Source organism: Montipora capricornis, chromosome 3 (assembly GCF_036669925.1).
Source record: "Montipora capricornis isolate CH-2021 chromosome 3, ASM3666992v2, whole genome shotgun sequence".
NCBI lineage: Eukaryota > Metazoa > Cnidaria > Anthozoa > Scleractinia > Acroporidae > Montipora > Montipora capricornis.
Genome location: NC_090885.1, coordinates 17294102 through 17316105, shown reverse-complemented (window position 1 = coordinate 17316105; position 22004 = coordinate 17294102). Strand labels below are relative to the sequence as shown.

Genomic DNA, 22004 nt, shown 5'->3' with positions numbered 1-22004 from the left:
CATGTCGGTTTATCCTTCCCCCAGAGAGAAGAATAAACACTACTCCGGGCGATCGTTTGTTGGCGAATTTCTCGTGATCCCACATTTCCCCAACAAACATTTTTACAATTCTTATTTTAAGATAAACTTGTGTGTGCACAAAATACTCATCTTTCGTAAAAACAAATGCGCATTTATTTCATAGTAATGATTTTTTGTCAAACTGGTATTTTTACTACGTCATAGAAGCTTCGCGCGATTCGGTTTTAATGGCTTGGTTTCTGAAACGAGAATTTTGAATTCTCGCCTTAGTTTAAAAATTATTTAATAGGTTCTAAAATAATTATCGTCAGTTAATTTTTCAAGCCGTATTCTATTCCTTTTATAAAGGTAAGTATATCGTTGGTTCATGTCAACGCTGTCAATTTGCATAATGCCAAATCTCCAATTTCATCCAAGCAGATGAATTTCCAAAATCAATGAGTCTCTTAATTGTTTTTCGCGACAAAAGTATCTCCATTGTAAGCACGTTTTTTGAAAAGCTGAAAGATTGACTAAAATTTGAGACTTGACGAGGGAAGTACAACGATCACACTTTCATCGACAAAAATGACTACGAATCACGTGCGTTTGTCGACAACTCACCGACTTCCCGCTACTCTTCCCGCCATTATTTCGCGGGCAGTATAATCAATGCCACGTGACCAGATGCTGTGACTGTCTTGTCAAAATCTCCGTGGTAACGGCGTCCTCAGAGAGCCGGTTCTATATGTATCATGTTTCCCAGTTGTTCCCAGGTTTGAAGAAGCCTTGATATTCTAATTTTATGCTCAAGGAAAGCAGAAGTCAAAGACAAGTGGGTTCAGAAAATAAAAACTCGGAATTTTTCTCGAGCACATCAGAGATACTGAGCGGAATAAAAGGTAGTTCTCAAGAAAACTGCCTCTCCTTTCCAGGTCGGATTTTGAGTGGGAAAGGCCAACTAGCTATAATTAATTTTAATATCCTAGAACTTGCCAACAAGTGGAAAATGTTTATAAATCGGACAAAATTATTCTTATCTCAAAGCGTTTATATAGGACTTGAAAAAAAGGACAGGGTTTTGTGCAATTATCTTCAACGAACACAACAAAGCAACCAGACTTCCTTCGTTTGTTTTTTAACTTTTGGAGACTCATAGAGAACCGTAATTCGGGGTCCGTAATTTTACGTAACGCTCTTTTTGAGTCAGTTTCACTGTGGCGGGATCTCTTGTGTGCTGACGTATCATGTTGCCTCCCGGTGATCAAAGGTCGTTTGTGGGTCTCCGTATTCGGCAACCTGAAGTAATAGTTTGTTGAGTTCATTATGAGTTACACATTCAATCTGTGTAAAAGATCATATGCGATGAGAGTCGAGTCTCGATAAATGCCTGTGTAGCCCCTGAATGAAGGACAGCTGTCAATTATGTCGCCTTGTGTGGTTTGTCGTCCTTTCATTCATTCATTCAGCTCCGGCTCCGAATTCCGTGTGTCGTACTAGCAGTTGTTGAAGTCAGTTTTTGCATTTGAAGAATTGACACGAGGTCCCGGAAATAGTTTCTTAAATAACTAAACGAACCGTCCTTCTGTCATAACATCAAAGATATAAGTCATCCAAATGGCAAATTGAAATTTGATCATTTCACGTGTGCACCAAGTCGGTGTTTGTTTTCATTTGGTCCACGCGCGAAGCAATCGCCGTGGGTTTGGCTCCTTTGCAACTATGACTTCGGTATCTATGAAAGATGGTATTTTGAATGTAGCAATATCCCCTCCAAAGAAAGAAAGCTCCGCTGTAGAGCAAAAACCCGCAGAAGCTGTAAAGGACCCCGAAAAAGTGGAGATTGTGGATGAAGATCGTGGAGGATGGGGCAACAAGATCGAGTTTATTTTGGCCACTGTTGGTTTCGCCGTGGGTCTTGGAAATGTTTGGAGATTTCCTTACCTTTGCCAGAAAAACGGAGGAGGTATTTTGCATTTTAATGTATTCTGGGTTCAGACCAATTATAATGGGGCCAACCGGCAACTTCGAGGTGATTGAGTTAAATTTTGGAAATCCCAGTAACATTTTATCGTGTCGTGACGTATTCCTCTTCTTGGAATGTGGTACAATTTTCCCGAAGTTTTGCTTGCTTTCTCCAAGTTGGCGATTGTTTTTAACCAAGAGGGTTAAATCTTCATCTTAAGCTTTACTGTCATGGTCCTATTTTCGCCGACGCCTTCGAAACCATGGAAGAACGTTCCGGTTCATGATCCATGTGAACTCGAGGTCATTTTCGTTTTGAAATGATCTGAGTTCGAGCTTATCCCTTCAACGCGAGCCTTCTGCTTTTCCTTTCTTCAGCTTTTAATCGAAGACAAGAAAAAGAAATGAAATCTAAGCTTAGGTTTATTTATGTAGACGCGTTTACTCAACACGCACTGAAAGCTATACGTAAGTTTTTTTATGACCTTTTTTCGTACGATTTTCGCGTTTATTTTGGCAAAGGTTAATTTTCTGATTGAATGATAAATTTGTTATCGTGTTCAATATCTTGACAAGTGAAAAGTTTTCATAGTATCAGACTTCATGTCACATCTTCTCTCGTTTCAACAGTGTTTCAAGTGGTTTCAAGCTTTGCTATCCTTGATAATTTTGTGTCTCATCTTTGACGCTTTTTCTAGTTTCTGTGTTTACTTTTCATCCTGCCCAAGTACCTTGCTGATTGTGTCAATAATGAATGACGGTGCGATAAGCAATCTTTCTCGATCCTTTCTCGTGTTTAATTTGTGCGCCGGGATCGCACATGTATGAAACTCGCTCGGTCACGCATGGTTTTTGCGTTACTTCTACACTTGGTTCATTCAAAGTTTTTACCAGTTGATCTGATAATTTAAGTAAAATGATCTGAAGCGATTCATTTGTGAACTATATGCTTCTTGGTGCTGAAGGAATGAGGAATCGTTTAGTGATGCTGAAATGTTAGAAAAAAATGGCTGCAAAAGAGCGCGAAAAACGTCCTGCTTTACAACACAAGGTTAAATATTGCCTGAGGTGACTAGTCTTGACTCTTGTCTAATGTGACGTGCTAGGTTTTAATGAAAACATTCCAATAAATGAAGCATATTTTTTGTAAAAGACCACAGGGAACATTTTATGGCAGTGTTTTTTTGTGGTATGACAATGTGTTGGTTTTGATTTGGGGAAAATTACTTTTTCCCTTTTGAAAAATGGGAACTAGATGTTCGGCGACACCTAAACAATCAGAGTTGGGAGTGGGGGGATTCAAACAACTGAAAACAGCCTCTGAGGTCCCTGGAAGTAATGCTGAAATCTAAGTTTGACGAAGCGAAGTGAAACACCAAAACACAGAATTTAGCTATTCTTTTCTACTTTTTTTTTACTTGATCACCGAAACTTGCAAGGAAGCAAATTCAGCAAATGTTTGTTCTGTTGAGAATTTTGTGGGGTAGTCTCAGTCTCCAGTTGTAAGTCCCTCGATGCGCAATCTGAATACAAATTAAAGTCTTGTTTCAGACTGTTTTGGTGCTTGATTTTGCTGTTTTGTGGTTTAGTAATGTCCAGTTTGACTGGAGCATAATAATATAATTTTAGTGTTACGACAGTCTCAAACTTATGGAAAGGAAAGGAAAGGAACTTTATTTAAGGGTCTAATCTTCTAGCGCCATAGAGCACTAATCGGGGACAATGTAAATTGAAATTAACAAGTTAACGCAAATCAAAAAAAAAAAAAAACCCAGAGTACCCGTAGAAAACCTCTCGGTTCAGAATAGAGAACCAACAAACTCAACCCACATATGACTCCACATTGATGGGAGGCGAGTGCTCTCACCACTGTGCCATCGATCCCTGCACCCCCAAGTATAGGTGCTCTACTAAAAGTTATTGTGAAGACTGTAAATTAAATCAAAGCACATGAGAACCAGAATACATGCACATGTACCAGGAGGGAAACATCTTACTTAGAGTAGAGAACCAACAACCAACCTACATAATACAATATTATGATGTTGAATCTGGAAATCAAACAGTTCCACAGTGGTCATTACACTAACACTACTCACAGAATATTTTTCACTATAATTTAACTTTACTCCCTTGAAGTTGTCTATAATGTAACTTTATTGATTGCTCTTCACAGGTGCATTTTTGATTCCATACTTTTTGAGCTTGTTTCTTCTGGGCATCCCGTTGTTCTTTCTGGAACTTGCAATTGGCCAGAGTCTGCGACAAGGATCTGTGGGAGTATGGAATGCTATACACCCTTACCTTGGTGGTTTGGGCTATGCTTGTGTTGTGGTATGCCTGCTGGTGGGGATGTATTACAACATGATCATTGCATGGTGTTTCTATTATCTGTTTGCATCGTTCCAAGATCCTCTACCTTATTCTTCCTGCCCCATGACGTCCAATGGTACTTTATTGGAAGAGTGTAAAGAAGCTGGCCGCACGCAATACTATTGGTACAACAAAGCTCTTAATGCCTCATCATCTATTGAACAGAGCGGTGGACTTGTTTGGCATCTTGTGTTGGTCTTGTTGGTGGCCTGGGCTGTGGTGTTCCTGTGTATGATGAGAGGTGTCCAATCGGCTGGAAAGGTAGGTCAAACCTGAGTGAGCATGTTGTTTAAATAAAGTTTCACCAACCTGGTGCTTTACAAAGCTTGCAGGCCAAGTAATTTTTATTTTAAATTGGTAAAACATTTTACTTTAAGACTGTTTATGGTCAAAACAAGTATTCTCAGTATATAGCAAATCTAACTAAGCAGAAATCAAGAATTAGTGAGTTGTCATAGATGAGGCATTTGAAAGTAGTTGTATTTTGGGGAGAACCGTTTTGTACCCTATCCTAGTGTTATTGTTCAGCAATGAAGGTATCAAACTATAAGCATTGTATTTTGATTGTTATCTTGTTGCTAATAATAATAATTATTATTAGTATTTACTAAAACAGTGGATAGTGTTGAACTCGCGTGCTGATTGGCTCGTCAAAATCTGAATATCCTGTGCTATTTACCTCCGAGTAACTGGGGAAAAAATGGCGTCCCGATTTGCATCCGTGACAAGTGAAGAAAACATCCAAATTAATTTTTTGTGCTGTATATTATCTCACTGTTTTAGTATATACTAAAACAACTATTCACCTCAGTGTCAGTGGCATAGCTTCGCGGCATAGCCTCGCTGCTCGGTAAATATCCACTGCTAGCCACCTCCACTTTGGTGAATAGTTGTTAATTATCATTTTTATTAAAAGACAATTATTATTAGGGAATACTTAATTCATGTGATATAATGTAATATCAGATTTGTGGGATATAAGCAGGGTTTGAGCCAGCTGTATTGCCTTAGGAGACAATTTGTCCCTCTGTGGCCCTTGCAAAGGGACACATTAAGGCAACAGTTGGGGCAGCCCTTGTCGCCCCCAAAAGGGTTTTTCTTTCTCGCCAGCCACAAAAGTGACAAAAGATCCTGTTGTTTTCGTACCGTAACGACTTGTGATTATTTAACCATGTTGTCTAAAAATTGCGAGGTTTCGAATTTGGAAATTGAGCATCATTTTCTTCTCGCGATTCTTCCTCGTGTGTGAATTCGGTTTCAGTTTTTTCTTCTTCTTGGTCGATGGTTTTACGTCTTTCACTTCCACAATAACTCGAGATTTTCCTTGTTCCAAAGAATAATTTACCCGCACAATTGGCCTCCAAAATAGCGCACAATTTTAAATTTTTTCCCACACCCTGTCAGAAGGCCAGATAACATGAGGTCAAGGCCATTTGTGCCAGCCCTCCAGTCCATTATGGTGTCCAAATGCTGATACCCAAGGGACATGTACTGTGGGTCTGGCATGATCATGACGGACGTTCTTCTTTGTCAAATGCAATAAAGCATCGCTTCTACATTTAAACAGTGTTTCCCTTTTAGAGGTAAAAATCAGGAAAAGATGGAGTTGTAGGGTTGCCCTACATAATCTTGGAATTTCGAAAACACACTGAGAAAATCAATGTGCAAGATAATAGATTTTTATGCTTAAATGTGAACCATCAGTCTCAGATTGAATTCCAGAATTCTATACCTGCCAACTCTCACGCCTGCGGGTTGAAAACTTCGATCTCACGCCGGATCACGCTTGCGGGCCAATTTCTCACGCCTGATTGGAAAATGTGAGTTGTTGCCGTCTTTCTTGACACAATTTCCAAAAATATGTTAACTCAGACCCATGTAAGGAACGAAAACCATGTGTAAAATAGATAAATGACAATACCTTCGTCGCGATCTCTGATTTTTGAAGTGAAAAGCACTGGGAGCGAGCTCGCGTTTATACGTCTTCGACAGACTTCGGAAGACTTCGGACTTCTTCGGAAGACTTCGGACGTCTTCGGAAATCTTCGGAAATGATTGTGTCGTCTTCAAAAATCCCAGCACTCCCAGGATAAAAATCTCACGCCTATATCTCAGAAAAAGTTGGCAGGTATAGAATTCTTTTTCTTAAACTAAAGTATGCCAGTGTTACTGTATTTTTCTCAAGTTAAATTTTTTGGAATTTGCACTGTACATGTATTATTGCAGTTGTAATTTTGGTTTTTATACTGTTTGCTTCAGACATCTTCCCAAAAAGGTGTCCTTTTTGATGTGGTTATTATTATTACTCTCCTCTGAGTTTATATGGGTTATTGACCAAGCGTTACATGTAGGTCAAGATGGCTGATATTGGCCAAGTTCTGTTTTTGCTTGTTTTGTCTCGGTCCATAAAAAGGCAAAAAAAGAACGAGGCCAATATCCAGCCATCTTGATGGAACAAGCTTGGTCAATATAGGATGTATTATATGTGATAAAACACCACAAAATGATCTTTGATCTTGTAGGAGATCTGAGTGTGCAAGATGGCTCCATCTTGCTCACTCAGGTAGCTAATCACAGCGTGAGATGTGGTTCATCTTGCCCACTTACGGAGCTAGTCATGTAACAAAAATTAATAATATTGTTGTGCTTCATTTTTGCAATAATTATATATTTTTTCTCAATATAAACATCTATAATAATTGTACATTTTTCAATTTCAGGCTGTCTACTTCACGGCTACCTTTCCCTATATTGTGCTGACAATCTTCTTTGGTCGTGGAGTGAGCCTTGAGGGTGCAGGAGCAGGAGTTGCTTACATGTTTAAACCTCAAGTAAGTGTCTATTCATGCATGGTTGCATTCTTTTGGAGCTCTTCAAGGAAAGGTACATGGGATATTTCGCTGATCTGGCTCCAGTTGTTCAAAGTGCACATAGGAGAATCTAGTGGCAAAAATATCAGATACATTTTATATATTATGTTCAGAATTGCCCTTAATAACATGAACATGGGTTTCAATAAGTTCACAAAGTGTCTGCTTGCTCTTTCTTTCCAACTTAAACATCACTCATGTCTCAGAATACAGACAACTTATTGCACAAAGTGTCAAGTTCAAGTTCAGGTTTATTGTTTGCCTCAGTACAGAGCATAGTATTTGAATTATTTGAAAAGCTAATGGCGAGGAAGCCCAAAGGGCTTGTAAGAGAGTATGGCTCCCTCAATTATATATTCTAATTAATTAATATACGAAACTACTAACAGAAATATACCCTCCGGTACATGTCAGATTATAGGCAGAGTGTACTTAACAGTGTATGGAACGTTGAAAAAAAAACTGGATAATTGTATTAAATATAAATTATGCTAAAAAAAGCAAGAAAATAGGGAAAAAAATTAAAAGATTATAATGAGAGGAATGCTTTTAATTTAGGGGAAAAGGTGGTGATAGTTGTTACATTTTGAATTTCAAAACCTAGAGAGTTGAAGAATTTAGGACCTTGGAAACAGAATGATAGAGGATTTTCTTATATTAGTCCTGCAACGGGGCAAATGACAAAACTCTGAACTTCTAGTTTCATAAGAATGCATTTGGCATGTCACTACTAGCACATCATGAAAGCTATCACTGGAAGGATGCCAAATTTATATGCATGTATGTAGATACATCAATTTTCCTATTTGAAGTTTATAGAATCGACTATACAGTGTATATTCTCTCAATATGTAAAATTCCTAGTTTTATGAACAAAGTGGTCAGCTAGTGTGAACATTGAAAGCACTCCTCAACCCCAAGTGTGTCCCCCAAATGCTGCTCTGCGAGTAAGGATAAACAGCTGTGTTTACCCTAAGCTAAATGTTCTGATCTTTCGGACCCTGATCCATAAGCTTGTTCTCCGTAACAAACGAAAGATAAATCCTTCATTGGTCAGTGTAACCAGATTTATTCAAAGTAAATTTTCGCGGTGAAACTTCTTTTTCGACTGTTTATACTCGCACACTTTTTGGAAAGAGTTTGAACTTTATTTTCATTCTATCTCAAAAGAACCTGTTTCCCTTACTTTAAAAGGTGTCATAATAGCTAAGCTAGCTAAGTTATACCTGTGGGACTGCAGAAGGACAAGCATGCTACCAGAAATAATTGGCCTAAAGCATAAGATTAAAAATAAGTTTGAAATTGAAAAATGGGTTAATATTAAAAATAATTCCTTACTAGATAAATTTAAACGTAAATGGACAATTGACTGTAATTTGTTGCTTAATATATAATATTTCTTTCTTGTAGGAATCATATTGTGTCATGGTTTAGGAAGTGATTGTAATTTGATTAGTGGGATTGTAATGTGATTAAGTATTGTGTACGTAAAAGAAAAAGGAAACACTATGTATTGTGTTTGTTATTAGTAATTTGATCGCTTATGTATTGTGTCTGTTATAAGTAATTTGTTATCAGTCTTTTATTGGTAATTTGTAATGCCAGTAATGTAAAAAAAATAATAATAATAATAAAATTTTCGCGGTGAAACGAGAATTAGGGTTTTCACCGGTGAACACAACAATTACAGTCCCGACAATCGCATGGAAAATCAACACAATACCTCCCGATGAAGTACAATGCTAAACTAAGCAGTAACGCTAGACGCGTGACACGCGTGACAGAACACTAAAAATAACGCTAACCTTTTCCTTTACCTTATTGTTGGAAATACATCAATTTTGTAAGTAGCAAAGGCTAAAATTTAAGTAAGACTTCATGTTGGATGCCAAAATTGGCTGTGAATCTTATTAGGACAGTGGGGCATTTCTCGACATGAGTGAATGAGTCAATATTGCGTCTAGGCGTGCAATCAAGACTTGGCCTCAGCTGCAGGGTTTGAAACTGTCACCAAGCAACAGATTGAGCATACTCAATAAAGATAACGCAATTTCTGCAGAAGTCCTTTCTTTCTCGTCGAGTGAAGAAAGGCTCTGCTGGCAGGGTGGCATTGATATACAGTAATTTGTGGTGTTTAATTTGTGACAATAACTGGTACATTTTTTAAAACTTGATTAACATGATTCATCATGAACAACTAGTTAATTTCTTTCACTTTCCAAACACTTGCACATTGTTTTGGAGAATTATTTTGGAGTTTTGACCATTGATGTACATGTAAACTCTGAGGCTGGATGGCCTTTGTGACACTTTTTTGGCAATGTAAGGGCCTAAATGTATAAGGATTGGATAAAATGAATAATATTTATGACCTAGCTGGCCCTAAATGTATTGTTGAGAATTTGATGTAAACTCTGAGGGTGTTCTGACATTATTACTCTCTCTTTAAGTTATCCACACTGTGATAACTATAATATGATTGAATTCCTATATTTGCTAACAATCGGTGTTTTGCAGTTTTCCAAGCTGGCAAATCCCCAAGTCTGGTTGGAAGCAGCCACTCAGATTTTCTTTTCATTAAGTGTTGCCTTTGGAGGACTTATTGCCATGTCAAGTTACAACCCTGTGCATAATAACTGTCACCGTGATGCCATCATGGTCTCCCTGATTAACTGCGGGACGTCTGTCTTTGCCAGTATCGTCATATTCAGCATTCTTGGCTTTAAGGTTTGTTTTGACTACTTCATTTCAAGGATCTACTTGACACAATTCCTGGAAAGCTTCTGGAAAGCACTTAATAAATAAATAAATGAAAGTACAAAGAATATTTGGTGGTCTTAAGAAGATGAGAGATCTTCTCAGCTTCCTCTGTGTTCTAAGAAAGTTTATGGTATCTCTTAGGCCCGTTTTAAACATCGCATTTTACATGTGTTGAATCTAATGCAAATGAGCAAAAACAATATATTTTTCTCATTTGCTTTAGATTCGGCACATGTAAAATGCGACCTTTAAAACAGGCCTCAGGTACATGTACTGTATACGACTGATCCGAATATACATGTAATTTTATATTGAACCATTTAGCTGGCCATAAGTTCTATCGCAGAGCCTGCTTGACCTCAAGCGCCGGTTTCTCTTGCACTTTGATGACCAAACAATAGAATATCTTTAGTTACTAATATTAATTTTGTTCTCATTAAGTGAATGTAAATTTTTCTCTTTCCGGTTCAATAATATTGCAGCTTGGTTCACTTGTTTTGTGTGTTTTTTTGTTTTTAATATTCAAGGCCACTCATGCATTGGCAGATTGTCAAGATATGTGGGGCCACAAAAATGACACAAATGGCACTGACTTGGTTGCACTTCATTGTAAAGATTTGGAATACTGGCTATCAAAGGTAAATATAATCATTGTCCTGCAAACTGGAAACTTTCTGGACTACAGTGTACAGTGATGTTTAGTTCACTAAATATGATTTTCATTCGTCAGTGCCTTTGGCCTAGCATCTGTCTGTTGTAAAAGCATGTAAATTTGTAGTATGTGAGGTTTTTTTTTGTTTGAGAACTTTTTTGATATTATTGGCAGGCAAAAAAATGCATTTTCTGTTTACCAAACATTTAATATGTAGTTATTTAGGCCCCATCTTATTATTCACAAAATTATTGTTGTTAAGTTACTTCATCATTGCCACCTCAACCCTAGGATGCTCGCCAGTTGAGGAGTACAATCGTCTGGCGTCAGACAGAGGAAAATCTGTTAAGTCTCACTCCCAGGGGTCAATGGGTTATAATAATTATCATAATTCTTAATATCGTTGCTATCTCCCTTCCATTAATGCCTACATGCATGATCAAGGAATAAAGTGGCATTATAATGGCTTATTATAATTGTTATTGTGACTACTGAATTGAAAGTTCTCTTTATCTCTTAACTGAAACACCCCATTATTTAACACAGGAGCATGTGGTTGAGGACAAAACATGGAGTACCCGACTCCATGGAATACTAATAATAATAATAATAATAATAATAATAATAATAATAATAATAATAATAATAATAATAATAATAATGAAAAACCTTTATTGAAAATCAGTCAGTTAACACAGAAATTATTAACAATATAAAAAAGATATATATTCTGTTCTAATTATAAAAAAAACAGTTTAAGTTCATTCTTCATTTACACAAGCAAACAAAAACAAAAAATATATATATATATATGCACATGTTATTGTTATTATTAGTATTAATATAAATAACTTTATTTTTAATTCGAATAAAACTGTTTAAAAATATATCTATAAGTATATAAAACAATCACAAATCTAAAAAAACTATTCCCAGTAATAATAAAAATGTATATATAAAAGTTATAGAACCTAGATTTTCGCAAGGCATCTATCTAATTCAAAGTCCGCTTCTTGAACATTACTTCTAATTGTTCTTTTAGCTGTTCTTGACCCTCTAAGACAGAGTAGAGCCGACCTAAGGATGGCAAAAGAGACTTTAGAGCGTATCCAAGAGACGGTGGTGGCATAGTTCTCTCCTTTCTTCGCTGCGACTAGCTCTGCCAACCTGTTATGGTATCTCTTGCACTCTTCTCCCATGCCACCTGTTGTTGTAAATACTAATGGTGTAAATGTTGCCTGTTCCACGTCCATCACTCTTCGCGTATACAATCTCTTCTTGTCGTTCTCGTGCTGCTTGTATATCTGCTTGAGGTCCAGGTCTCTATAAGAATCAGCGTTGGGGTAGCATACCCGTACATCAAAGAACGCTGACCTTTGCCTTTCCCAGAAACCTCTGGCATGATGATAATAATAATAATAATAATAATAATAATAATACCTAGAGGATATCCATGTTGGGCTTCAGACCCACACAATGCAGAAGACCGTGCTGACCGGATCCTGAGACAAGTTTTGGATTGCTGCATGAGGCAGCTTGTGCCAGAACTTCCAGCACGATATTGCTGTGATTTGGGACAAGTAATAATAATAATAATTTAGAAGTATTTTGAAAAAAATCATTTTTCAAAGTTGAACTTCCAAGCAAATGCTGCCCGATTCATGGAACATAAATTTCGGGCAGACGTGTATCTGTTGGCTAGGAAAAGAAGTACATGTACATGTATTTTGAAATGGGTTAGTTGTTGGGAAAAAGATTTTTGTTGTGCTGGCAAATTGTGTTCAATCTGCTTACCTCTCCTGGGAGAAATGCTTTTCTTCTGAGGGCTATTTGTAGTTAATGTAGTACCCTTTGCTTCAGCCATTCCCTCACTGAAGAGTAAATCTGAGGCCTATTGCCACACCCATTTTGGCGTACAAAGCATTTAGATGTTGTTATTTTGCTTACTAGCTAGGAAACTTCTGCCCGGCCCTGCAGGCAAACAGAATTTCTGGTCTGTTTCTGCCTGGAGTACAGAACAGTTTAAAAATTCCCAGCAGGTAGAGAAATTGCTCTGCAAAGGCTAATTTTTGGTTAATTTTATGGCCATGATACACAGTTTTTTTAATGAATTTTGAAAAAATGGGTTGTTGGGTGCCCCTGCAAGTGAATTTAAAAATATTGTTATTTTTGTATATGTTTGATTAGCTCACCATCACATGCATGACATTAATTACTATTTTGCATTTGCTATCCGTTTGTTTTTTAGTCTGCCTCAGGTCCTGGTCTGACATTTATTGCATTCACTGAGGCTATTGTGAAGATGCCAGCTTCGCCTATCTGGTCTGTGCTGTTTTTCTGCATGTTGTTGACTCTTGGTCTGGGCAGCATGTTTGGGACGCTGGAGGGGGTTATCACCCCCTTCTATGACCTAAAGATTGTACCTTTTAGGAAAGAGATCATGACTGGTATGTATCATTTTTAAAATAATGTTTTTTTAATGCGTTTCAACAAACCACAGTCACAGACTGGAACTTGTGGACCTCATTATGCATTATTAGAAACAGATCAACGTTGTTGTATTCCGAAGTAGAGAGTTGAACGCTAGTTCGCGACTAGGTAAACAACCACACTTGACGCCACGTTGAATAACCTCAAAAACAGACCACGAGGTCTGGACCCTTTATTCAACTGCGCATGCGTGACATGTATGTAACAAACGTAAAAATAATAATTAATATCAAGAACAAAATAAGTAAAAATCCTATTGCTACATTGATAGTCAAAAAGATTTTAAATACAGTGTACGAAGAAAGAAAAAAGTATTGACAAGATAAAAGTAATATTCTTATGACTACATGCAATATTAAAGCTGAGACCTACTGTTAGTACAATGTAGTAGAACTGTGATAATGAAAAATGGTCATTTCCTATTAATTTTACAGATGTCTTTAAGTCCTTAGTATTCTTTTCAAATTCCTGGAGATTCAGAGTTTGACCTGATTTAGTCTCAAGTTAAAGTATGCTTGTTTATGCAAACAACTCAAAGCCGCTAAGTAAGAGTTTTTGAAAATTCTCTCCTGTCACGTGATATGTGATCTTGTACATGTATATCAGCTTTGTATGTGGCAGTAATGTGGGATGACCTTTAAGTTCCCCTCTGACTTTCTCTGATTTGTTATTTTGAGCAAAGTTCCCCAGGAGATAATTATTATAATAAAATTTATTGTATTATACATGTATGCGTGACGATGACCCTTGATTTCGGAATCAATAATCCAAACTCTTGTTTAAATAAATTATATGCATCGTAGTTTTCTGTAAAAATGCTTTTTACTAATCAATTATTGTTTGTAACATTTTACATTCCTCTATCCTTGTATTAATGTATCAAATTTTGTTGAAGATACATTGTAGTGTACGGTATATAGTTAGTCTTTTTAATTTAGGTTATTGTCCTTACTTAATGGGTACACTGTACCAGTACCTACACGCGGCGACAAAATTTAGTTGAGACAGTTTGCCAACAACAACACTTTCACTGTTTTCAAAGAAAAATAGTCCAAAAAGTACTTTACCGGGATACCCCTCCCTCTTTCCCCCCCCCCCCCCAATCAATGTTGTACCACTGTTGACAAGCCTCATAGGAAACAGAAAATAACACAACATTATCCCAGGGGTGAGGGGGAGGGGGTCATTTTCACTTCAAGCCTGAAATAGACCCTAAAGGATAAGAGTGTCTCAACATTTTTGATGCCTACCTACACTGCAATGTGCTGATTCCTAAAAAATGCAATATGAAAGAGTCTCAAGTTTATATTGGAGACACTTAGAACCCGGGGGCCCCCATCCCCCAGTCTTTAACAGCTAGGGCCATTGTAATGTGGGTTTTCATTTCTAAAGATGATTGTGTTCAAATGTTGATTTCGTGCTGATTTTCCATTTGCAGCCATGATCTGTGCTTTCTGTTACTTCCTTGGACTAATCTTCACGCAGCATTCTGGACAATACTGGCTGCAGATGTTTGACAACTATTGTGCTACCTTACCATTGTTGTTTATTGGATTCTGTGAACTTGTTGGTGTGAGTTACATCTATACAACTGAAAGGCGAGTAGCTTTGTTCCTCACTTTTGTTTGAATTGCTTTAATTTATGCTTAATGAAAGCAGGGAGATTCAGGGAGCTTAACTGCTACAACAAGTTGCAAAATTGTTGTGACACTCATTAAAAAACACCTTTTCTAACTTCCAATACCCGGCGTATCTAGAATTTAAACCTTTCCCACTTCCTCTCCCCTCTCCCCCTTTCAATGTTGACTGCTTAAGTTCCCAACATTTTTTTGTCTTGCTAGCAACGCTGATAAGGGGGGGGGGGGGGGGGGGCTGCAGTGTGAGCGATAATAGGGAAATTAATTCAGCCCCAAGAAGGTGAAGTGTCTCCACTATTTTTGCAACTTATTGTAGCAGCCCCTTCTGTTGCAATTGGGCTGGTTGTGAGGGAGGCTTAACCCTTTCACCTGTAAACTGGCCTAAACCAGCCATACTTAGTATTTTACTCTGTCTAATACCAGACGATTTTACTCATCAATGGGGAACCCACAGGAGTCAATGGGTGAAGGAAGGGAGGAGAGAAGAAGGGACTCAGCAAATCGTCAAAAATTTGAAATTCTGAAGCACTTTCAACACAAACAGGGAAAGACAGTTCTCAAATAGTTGCGGACTGTATCCAAATTAAGATTGAGGTCCCAGATATAACGTCGTAGAATGGGATGCTTTCCAATCTTGTTTTCTTGTTTTGTTGACTGTGCACGGGTGGTTCAGTTGGTTGAGCGTCGGGCTGTCAAGGGTGAGGTTGCGAGTTCAAACCCCGGCCGGATCAAAACTCAGGATCTTAAAATAACTGAGGAGAAAGTCCTGCCTTTGTAATTTCATCACCTAATGGTGAGACTTTCAAGTCTTCTTGGACAGCGACCATAAACGGTAGGCCTCGTCTCACAAAAATATCTTGTGTGTTCATCAGTTCACCCACACACTATTCGAGAAAAGTAGGGGATGAAGTCCCTGGTGTTGTGGCTGTCCTGTTCTCTCCAGCAGAAGTGCCCAGCTTGGTGGTGATGTCTCTGAAAAGGCCAGTGTGGTGTATTAGGCCACCTAAGCAGAAACAGCCATAAAGTCAAAAAGGGACTTTGCTGAGTGCTGGAATAATATAGATGGAGATGGAGATGGAGATGTAGATGTTGACACTGCAACTGTCTTTTTCAGGCTTTTTATACTAGCCTAGCATGAATAAAAATATACATGTAGGCATGTGGGCAGTGAAATTTACTGCTATCGTGAAATTTACATGTCTCATTAAAACTGGATGCAGAAAAGAATGACTGTGTGTATGTGTTATTATTTCATTGTTTGAAGCATTTCAAAATGTAAGTGTGCAAATAAAATTTGAGTCACGGTCTGCAATATAATATGAATGATGAAATCAGGGTGAGCAAATTTGCTTACAATGTGCTCTTTCACTTGTTTCTTCCTGCTGGAAACAATTAAGTGCCATTATTGCAGTACCTAGTTAGGATTCTGCTACTTCAAAAAAAAAAAAATTTTTTTTTTTTTCATACTTCATATAAGTCAGGTAAAAAGTGGGTGGATCAGTAATTTTTGTGTTACGCATTGTTTCACAGATTTGAAGACGACATTCAGTACATGCTTGGCTTTCGACCACACCTTTATTGGAAGATTTGCTGGCGTTACGTCTCTCCAGGGCTCATCGTCATCATCTTCATAGCCAGTATCATCAATCTTGCCATCAACCCAATGCAGTATACTGCTTGGGATAAAGTCAATGTGAGTTTTTCTGTTTCATTGTTGACACATCAAGCCTAGCTGTTACAAAACTGCCTAAAATTGTTTTACTGTGTCTTTGTACAAAAGATTAAAGCTCAAGACCTGACCTTAAATCTCGTTTTGAAGCAAATATTCTTTTGAAATTTGCTCGTCGTAACAAGGCTGGAAAGGCTCATTAGCATTAAAACCAAAGAATATTTTATATGGCCTCCATTATTTAAGATATCTTTTCTCCAATATTGTACTTTAGCTGTTTTGTACTGTTAGGTTATTTGTACAGTTGCAGAACCAATCATGGTTGTTGCACCACATATGTCACACTTTTGCAGTTTGCATTACAAGTTTGATAATAAATATTATTGTTCTTTATTATATGGCTTGTGTTTGTAGCCGATATAACGCGCGCTCTGATTGGCTAATTGTGACTGAATTGTAGGGCATTATTCTCCCGTAATGCCCACGGGCCGATTACGGGCTTGCAAAAACGAAGCAAAAGGTAATTAAAAAGCCATATAATAAACTATTTTCTAACCAAGCTAGCTCGAGCCGTACTGTGGAATATTGGCCCTTGGGCCAGTATTCCCCAGTACGGCTCGAGCTAGCTCGGTTAGTAAGAAGTTATGAATGTATTTTGACTTTCCCAAATAGAGCACAGCTTGTATAAGTAAGCTGCGATTACTACATGTGAAAACGTTAACAAAGTATCAGTCTGAATGATGCATCCCTTGCTTTATTTTTAGTCCAAAACTGTGGATACCAATTATCCTGGTTGGGGATATGCAGTCATTGTTTTGCTCATCGCTCTTTCGGTGCTGTGTGTTCCTGTTGTGGCCTTTTTGCGCTATTTTGGCATCTTGAAGTACAAGAAGGCAGCATCAAAACCCACTGATGGTATTGTTGCACCGGGGTCAGTGACACCATCACTGTCACATGTCCCGCTGCCACCCATGGAAGTGCCGCTGGCTGGGACCCGTGATGACATAGACTAATCTCGTGATGAGCTTCAACAGTAACCTTTTATCTTGGTTAAAAAAATGACGTCATGCCATTTTATGAAGATATAGCTGTATATAAATAGTACATGATGTAATTCGGTGGTGGTTTATTACATGTTTGCATCTCTTTTTTTTGAAGTCATATTAATATAATACAAGGATGCGAGCCCTGAAATAACTTGCAGTCTGAGTACATGTATAATGCTCATTCATCACTGCTTTTGAAATTGTTGCAGACAGTAAGAAGAAGGGTATATAGTGAAAACAATCATCATCATTACTGGTCTTGTTAGTCGATGTAAAACAAACTATTACCATCATAATTTGAAAGAAAAAACTGAAAAAGGTTGAAGAACCCAATCAAAAACCATTCTTATCATGAAAAAATAATTACGGCATTTATAAAGTTGTAGAAACGTGTCTGATAAAGGCTTTGCAAGTATAATTTTAATATGGTTTTAAAAGAACCCCAAATCTTGTTTCAAAGCCATTCATATCATAAGATGAGTGAAGTGTTCAAAAAGATGACCAAGGGCCTTTGCATACATGTATTTGACCTCACACGGGAAAACGACTAAATGACTAAATGACTATAAACGTTAGTCTTCGTCAGTCAGCCGTCCTTAGGTAGCGTTGGAGAAGAATTGCACCGGTTGGTATTTTAGCCGAACTTTAAATAGTACAAGGAAGGACACAAAATTAATGGTTAATCTTTCTTATCATCAGATAATTAGTGTTCAAAAAGATGTCAAAACTTGTCTTTGAAAGCCTTTGTATTATTATATTATTTTACCATGATTTTTAGAGCTTCTCTGTTCTCTTTTAAGCAACAATAATAGCAAAACAAAAACAGGAAAAACAATGATAAATCAGGATGTAGGATTGCAATTAATGAGAATGGGAAAAAAGCCTCTTGAGGTGTAAGTGCCCTTAACAAGTAACCTCTCAAATTTTCTTTAGCAATTTAAAATAAAAAAAAATTTAAAAAAAAAATTTCGAAGGTCACAAATTGGAAGTCATGTTAAAACGCTGGTTAGATGAAGTCTTCCTTGGTTAATAATCGGTAATAAGCATGGAGCAAATTCTTTCAATTGCAGGCCAGTTGTAGAATTTTCCATTCATTTTGATCTTGCCTCAGAATTCTCCCATTCCATCCCTTTTTTGTTCTGTTAATAGTTTTGTGAAGATGATTTCCAATCTGGAATGATTCTTTTCATTCTCATTACCTTGCTACATGTATGTATTCAACAGGATGCGAAGACAGAATACTTTTGCGTCTTATCCTATTGCCTTTTCCGTCTTTTTGTTTATTTGGCACTTCCTTTATCTGAATCACAAAATGGTCACCTCGTAATTTTATGTAAAGAACACATTAATGATTATCTTGACTATACCAGAATTTAAATAGTGTGTTTCTGTCGGGTAACCTTCACCAAGATGTAATCGTAAATAATCGTAAGTGTGTTTGTATATTCCAGCAACTGCTTCAAAGCTCGAATGAGAACACCAAGTGTACAGGTGAATATTGCGTGGTTGCCATTCCCGCATCATTTGTGTGGAGTTGTACATTGAAAAAGCATTCGTTCTCTGAACAGTTGAGGAATATTTACTTATCTAGTCGTGTTTGTGCTATGCGCTTACTGGTCCTGACATAAGACAAGGCTGTGTGAAAGGTAGATGGAAGTCATCTGGTCAAATCCAAGCAGTTTTTTTCTTAAATTTCCAAATGTTGCGAAACTTGAAAAACCAAGGCATTGTGATAAAATATTGGAGGGTGACACGAGAGTCAAAAAGGAATATTTCAGGACCTCGCTAGTCTCTGAGCTGTAAATTTGAAAACGGCAGCTTTCAATACAATACAATACTTCATTCTATGGGAAAGATTCTTTCTCTGCTCTGAAAGCATAATTAGTGTAAATAAATCCAAATTATTACCGACTCAGAGAAATGACGGTATTTAACAGAAATATTCCAACTTTTTCACTCGACTGATGAAAACATTGTGATAACCTAACTGTTATTGCTCGGTAATTGTTTGGAATCCCTAACATTTATATTGAAGGACTTTCTCCTCTGTCTCATTTCCATCAAAGAGTCTCATCATTATCTTCCAATCCATTTGGCCTTGTTTTGAAAGTGAGGCTCCTAGTATTTGATGGGGTTGGTCAGTAGGGAAGTAAATGTCGTTACTACTGATGACAACTTGCGTTTAAAATAACTTAAACAATACACCTTATTTAAATTGACAACCATTTCAAAATTCTTTTGTTTGCTTGCAAATCAGCCCTTGTTAAATGTACCTCGTCCAAGATTAAATATTCTTTTGAATTTTAAGTTTAAGATCGAGGCAACGAGGGCTAATTTGCAAAGCAAGCAAAAGAATGCTAAAATAGCGGCCATTTTGGAGTAAGGTGTACCGGTATATTGTTCATCAGGGTTTATCCTTCTTAATATGCAAAAGAGCCATTGTAAGATTATTCTTTTAAATATAAACATGACTCATTGTAATCTTGCCGTTAGACAGCTGGTAGTTGTATTATGTGAAATAAAGCTACTTAAGCAGTAATCTAGTGAGTGGTCCTGTCCATGACAGTTCTTTACATGTCGACAATTTTTTTACCCCTCGTGGTTAGTGCACTCGACTCCGGATTGAGTGGTCCGGGTTAGGGTCCTGGCCAGGGACATTGTGTTGTGTTCTTGGGCAAAACACTTTACTCTGACGGTGCCTCTCCCCACCCAGGTGTATAAATGGATACCGGCGAATTTAATGCGGGGGGTAACCCTGCGATGGACTAGCATCCCATCCAGTAACCAGGGATAAGCGTCGGCCTGATGGTCTAGGCTCTAGCAAACCAGTTTCAACACATGAAACTTTACTATTTTGAACTGTTTCGTGTAATGGTAAAGCGGATTCGTAGCCACATGTTAAGGTGGCTCTGAATCTGCTCAGACGTTTTTAAACTTTGCAGAGAGTTTTATCTTAGCCTGCTCGTTACTTTCCAGCAGTGAAAATTTGGGATTACTGAGTTCGGTTTTGAGATATAAGCGTATTAACGGGGTTAAGGTGTTTTTTGGTGGCCCTTTTGTCGCCATGGTGACCTACACGTCACATTGAGGGCGTGTTTTTAAGCAAAACACCTTTTCACGGTTTCCAACGTCATCTTGGTTGGGGAGCAAACGCGGCTTAAATTACAACGAATGTATGGGATTTTGGCCAAATTCAAACCTCTATAACTTCGCTGCAGGAAGGGCAGATTTCGAACATTTTAAAATTTTTTAGTCAATTTATTAATATCATTCACTCAACGGAAAATTAGATCATTGCACAAGGCACAACGTCTGAAAATTGAATATTAGAAATGTCCTCATTTCGCTTCAAATTTCGCCGGAATTTGCATAAGTTTGTTTATAAGGGTTTTTATTATATGGAGGAGAGTGTTTCACTGGGAACTTAACCCTTTTGTAGATTCCATACGCCACTTCATCCGGGACCCGAGTGGCGTATTTTCCGTATGTCACCTTTGTGAGTGTCGTATCGTTCAATGACGTCACGATTCCCCCTTTTTTTTTTTCCCGCCTTTTTTTATAAAGCCCAGCCGTATTTGTAAAACTTGACTGCTTTGAAACGCAATAAAATCGGAAAGTCTCCATATAATAAAAAGAACATTACACGTTGGCTCGAAGATATGAATTTTATGTTCGAGTGGCAAGAACAATATCTCACTCGTTCGCTTCGCTCACTCGTGAGATATTGTTCTTGCCACTCGAACATAAAATTCATATCTACTCGCCACCGTGTAATATCCTCTATATATGAAATTTACAAATTTCGTTTATGGTCATTATAGCTTGATTCTGATTTTCATACTTCACGACAATAATCTCAATCGCTATAAGTGCTTTTTGAGAGGTATTCTCGCTATCCACAATTGTCAGACCTTAATTTAAAGGATTTATAATGGTTCGAAGTCGGCAAAATAGGCCATTTCCGAGTTCATATGAGCCTCCTCTTCAAAGCGAGTCTAAGTGCGAAGCTTTTGTGATGGTAATTAGTTTTACTTTACATATGAATGAAAACATATTTGCATAACAAAAACTTTGCTCTCTTAGACTACTCTTTGAAGAGGAGGCAGACTTGGAAATGGTCTATTCCCACACATCATGATTGTAATTTGAATCTGGTTTGAGCCACCTTAAGGGGTGCAAGTGTAATGTGTCAATAACACTAGTGAGGAATTTAATATTCCATTACTGGAAGAACCCAAAGCCTCCAATAACTTTTATTACTGCTATTAAGCCTCACGACTAAAAACGTATCACTTAAGTATTGGCCAAAAAATTTACTTTATTTCATCCATTTAAATATCACTGGTGATCCTGGCAATCTGATTGGCTCTCAGCAATGCGATTTATTCACGAATCGCACTATTTGCTTGCTCTAAATCGCAAAAATTCCCCACCCAATGAGAAAGAAACACTAATACAAAACAACCAATCAGATTTCAAGGCTTGTTTAAGATAACCAATCAAATTGCAGGAAAACTGATGAAAGACAAAGAAAGCCATTGT

At 37.6% G+C, this 22004-nt stretch overlaps 1 protein-coding gene and 1 long non-coding RNA gene across 5 annotated transcripts in view; one reads left to right on the top strand and one right to left on the bottom strand.

Moving 5' to 3' along the window:
• LOC138042453 (sodium-dependent neutral amino acid transporter B(0)AT3-like) overlaps nucleotides 1-20001 on the top strand; it is a 27848-nt gene extending 7847 nt beyond the window's left edge. For 2 of the 4 annotated variants that reach the window (XM_068888344.1, XM_068888343.1), the window contains exons 3-10: nucleotides 4142-4599; nucleotides 7059-7169; nucleotides 9726-9935; nucleotides 10496-10606; nucleotides 12869-13067; nucleotides 14549-14708; nucleotides 16278-16440; nucleotides 17181-20001. In XM_068888344.1, the coding sequence (XP_068744445.1) occupies nucleotides 4142-4599; nucleotides 7059-7169; nucleotides 9726-9935; nucleotides 10496-10606; nucleotides 12869-13067; nucleotides 14549-14708; nucleotides 16278-16440; nucleotides 17181-17429 (1661 nt within the window). In that variant the 3' untranslated portion in view covers nucleotides 17430-20001. Of the gene's footprint in view, nucleotides 1-1533; nucleotides 1967-4141; nucleotides 4600-7058; nucleotides 7170-9725; nucleotides 9936-10495; nucleotides 10607-12868; nucleotides 13068-14548; nucleotides 14709-15619; nucleotides 15973-16277; nucleotides 16441-17180 lie in introns of those variants that run through there. The other 2 variants (XM_068888342.1, XM_068888345.1) reach the window with 2 other exon arrangements.
• LOC138042461 (uncharacterized) overlaps nucleotides 7163-22004 on the bottom strand; it is a 23645-nt gene continuing 8803 nt past the window's right edge. Inside the window, exons 3-4 of the long non-coding RNA XR_011131006.1 lie at nucleotides 8435-8479; nucleotides 7163-7278 (exon numbers count right to left, since the gene is read on the bottom strand). This is a non-coding gene — a long non-coding RNA (uncharacterized lncRNA). The remainder of the gene's footprint in view (nucleotides 7279-8434; nucleotides 8480-22004) is intronic.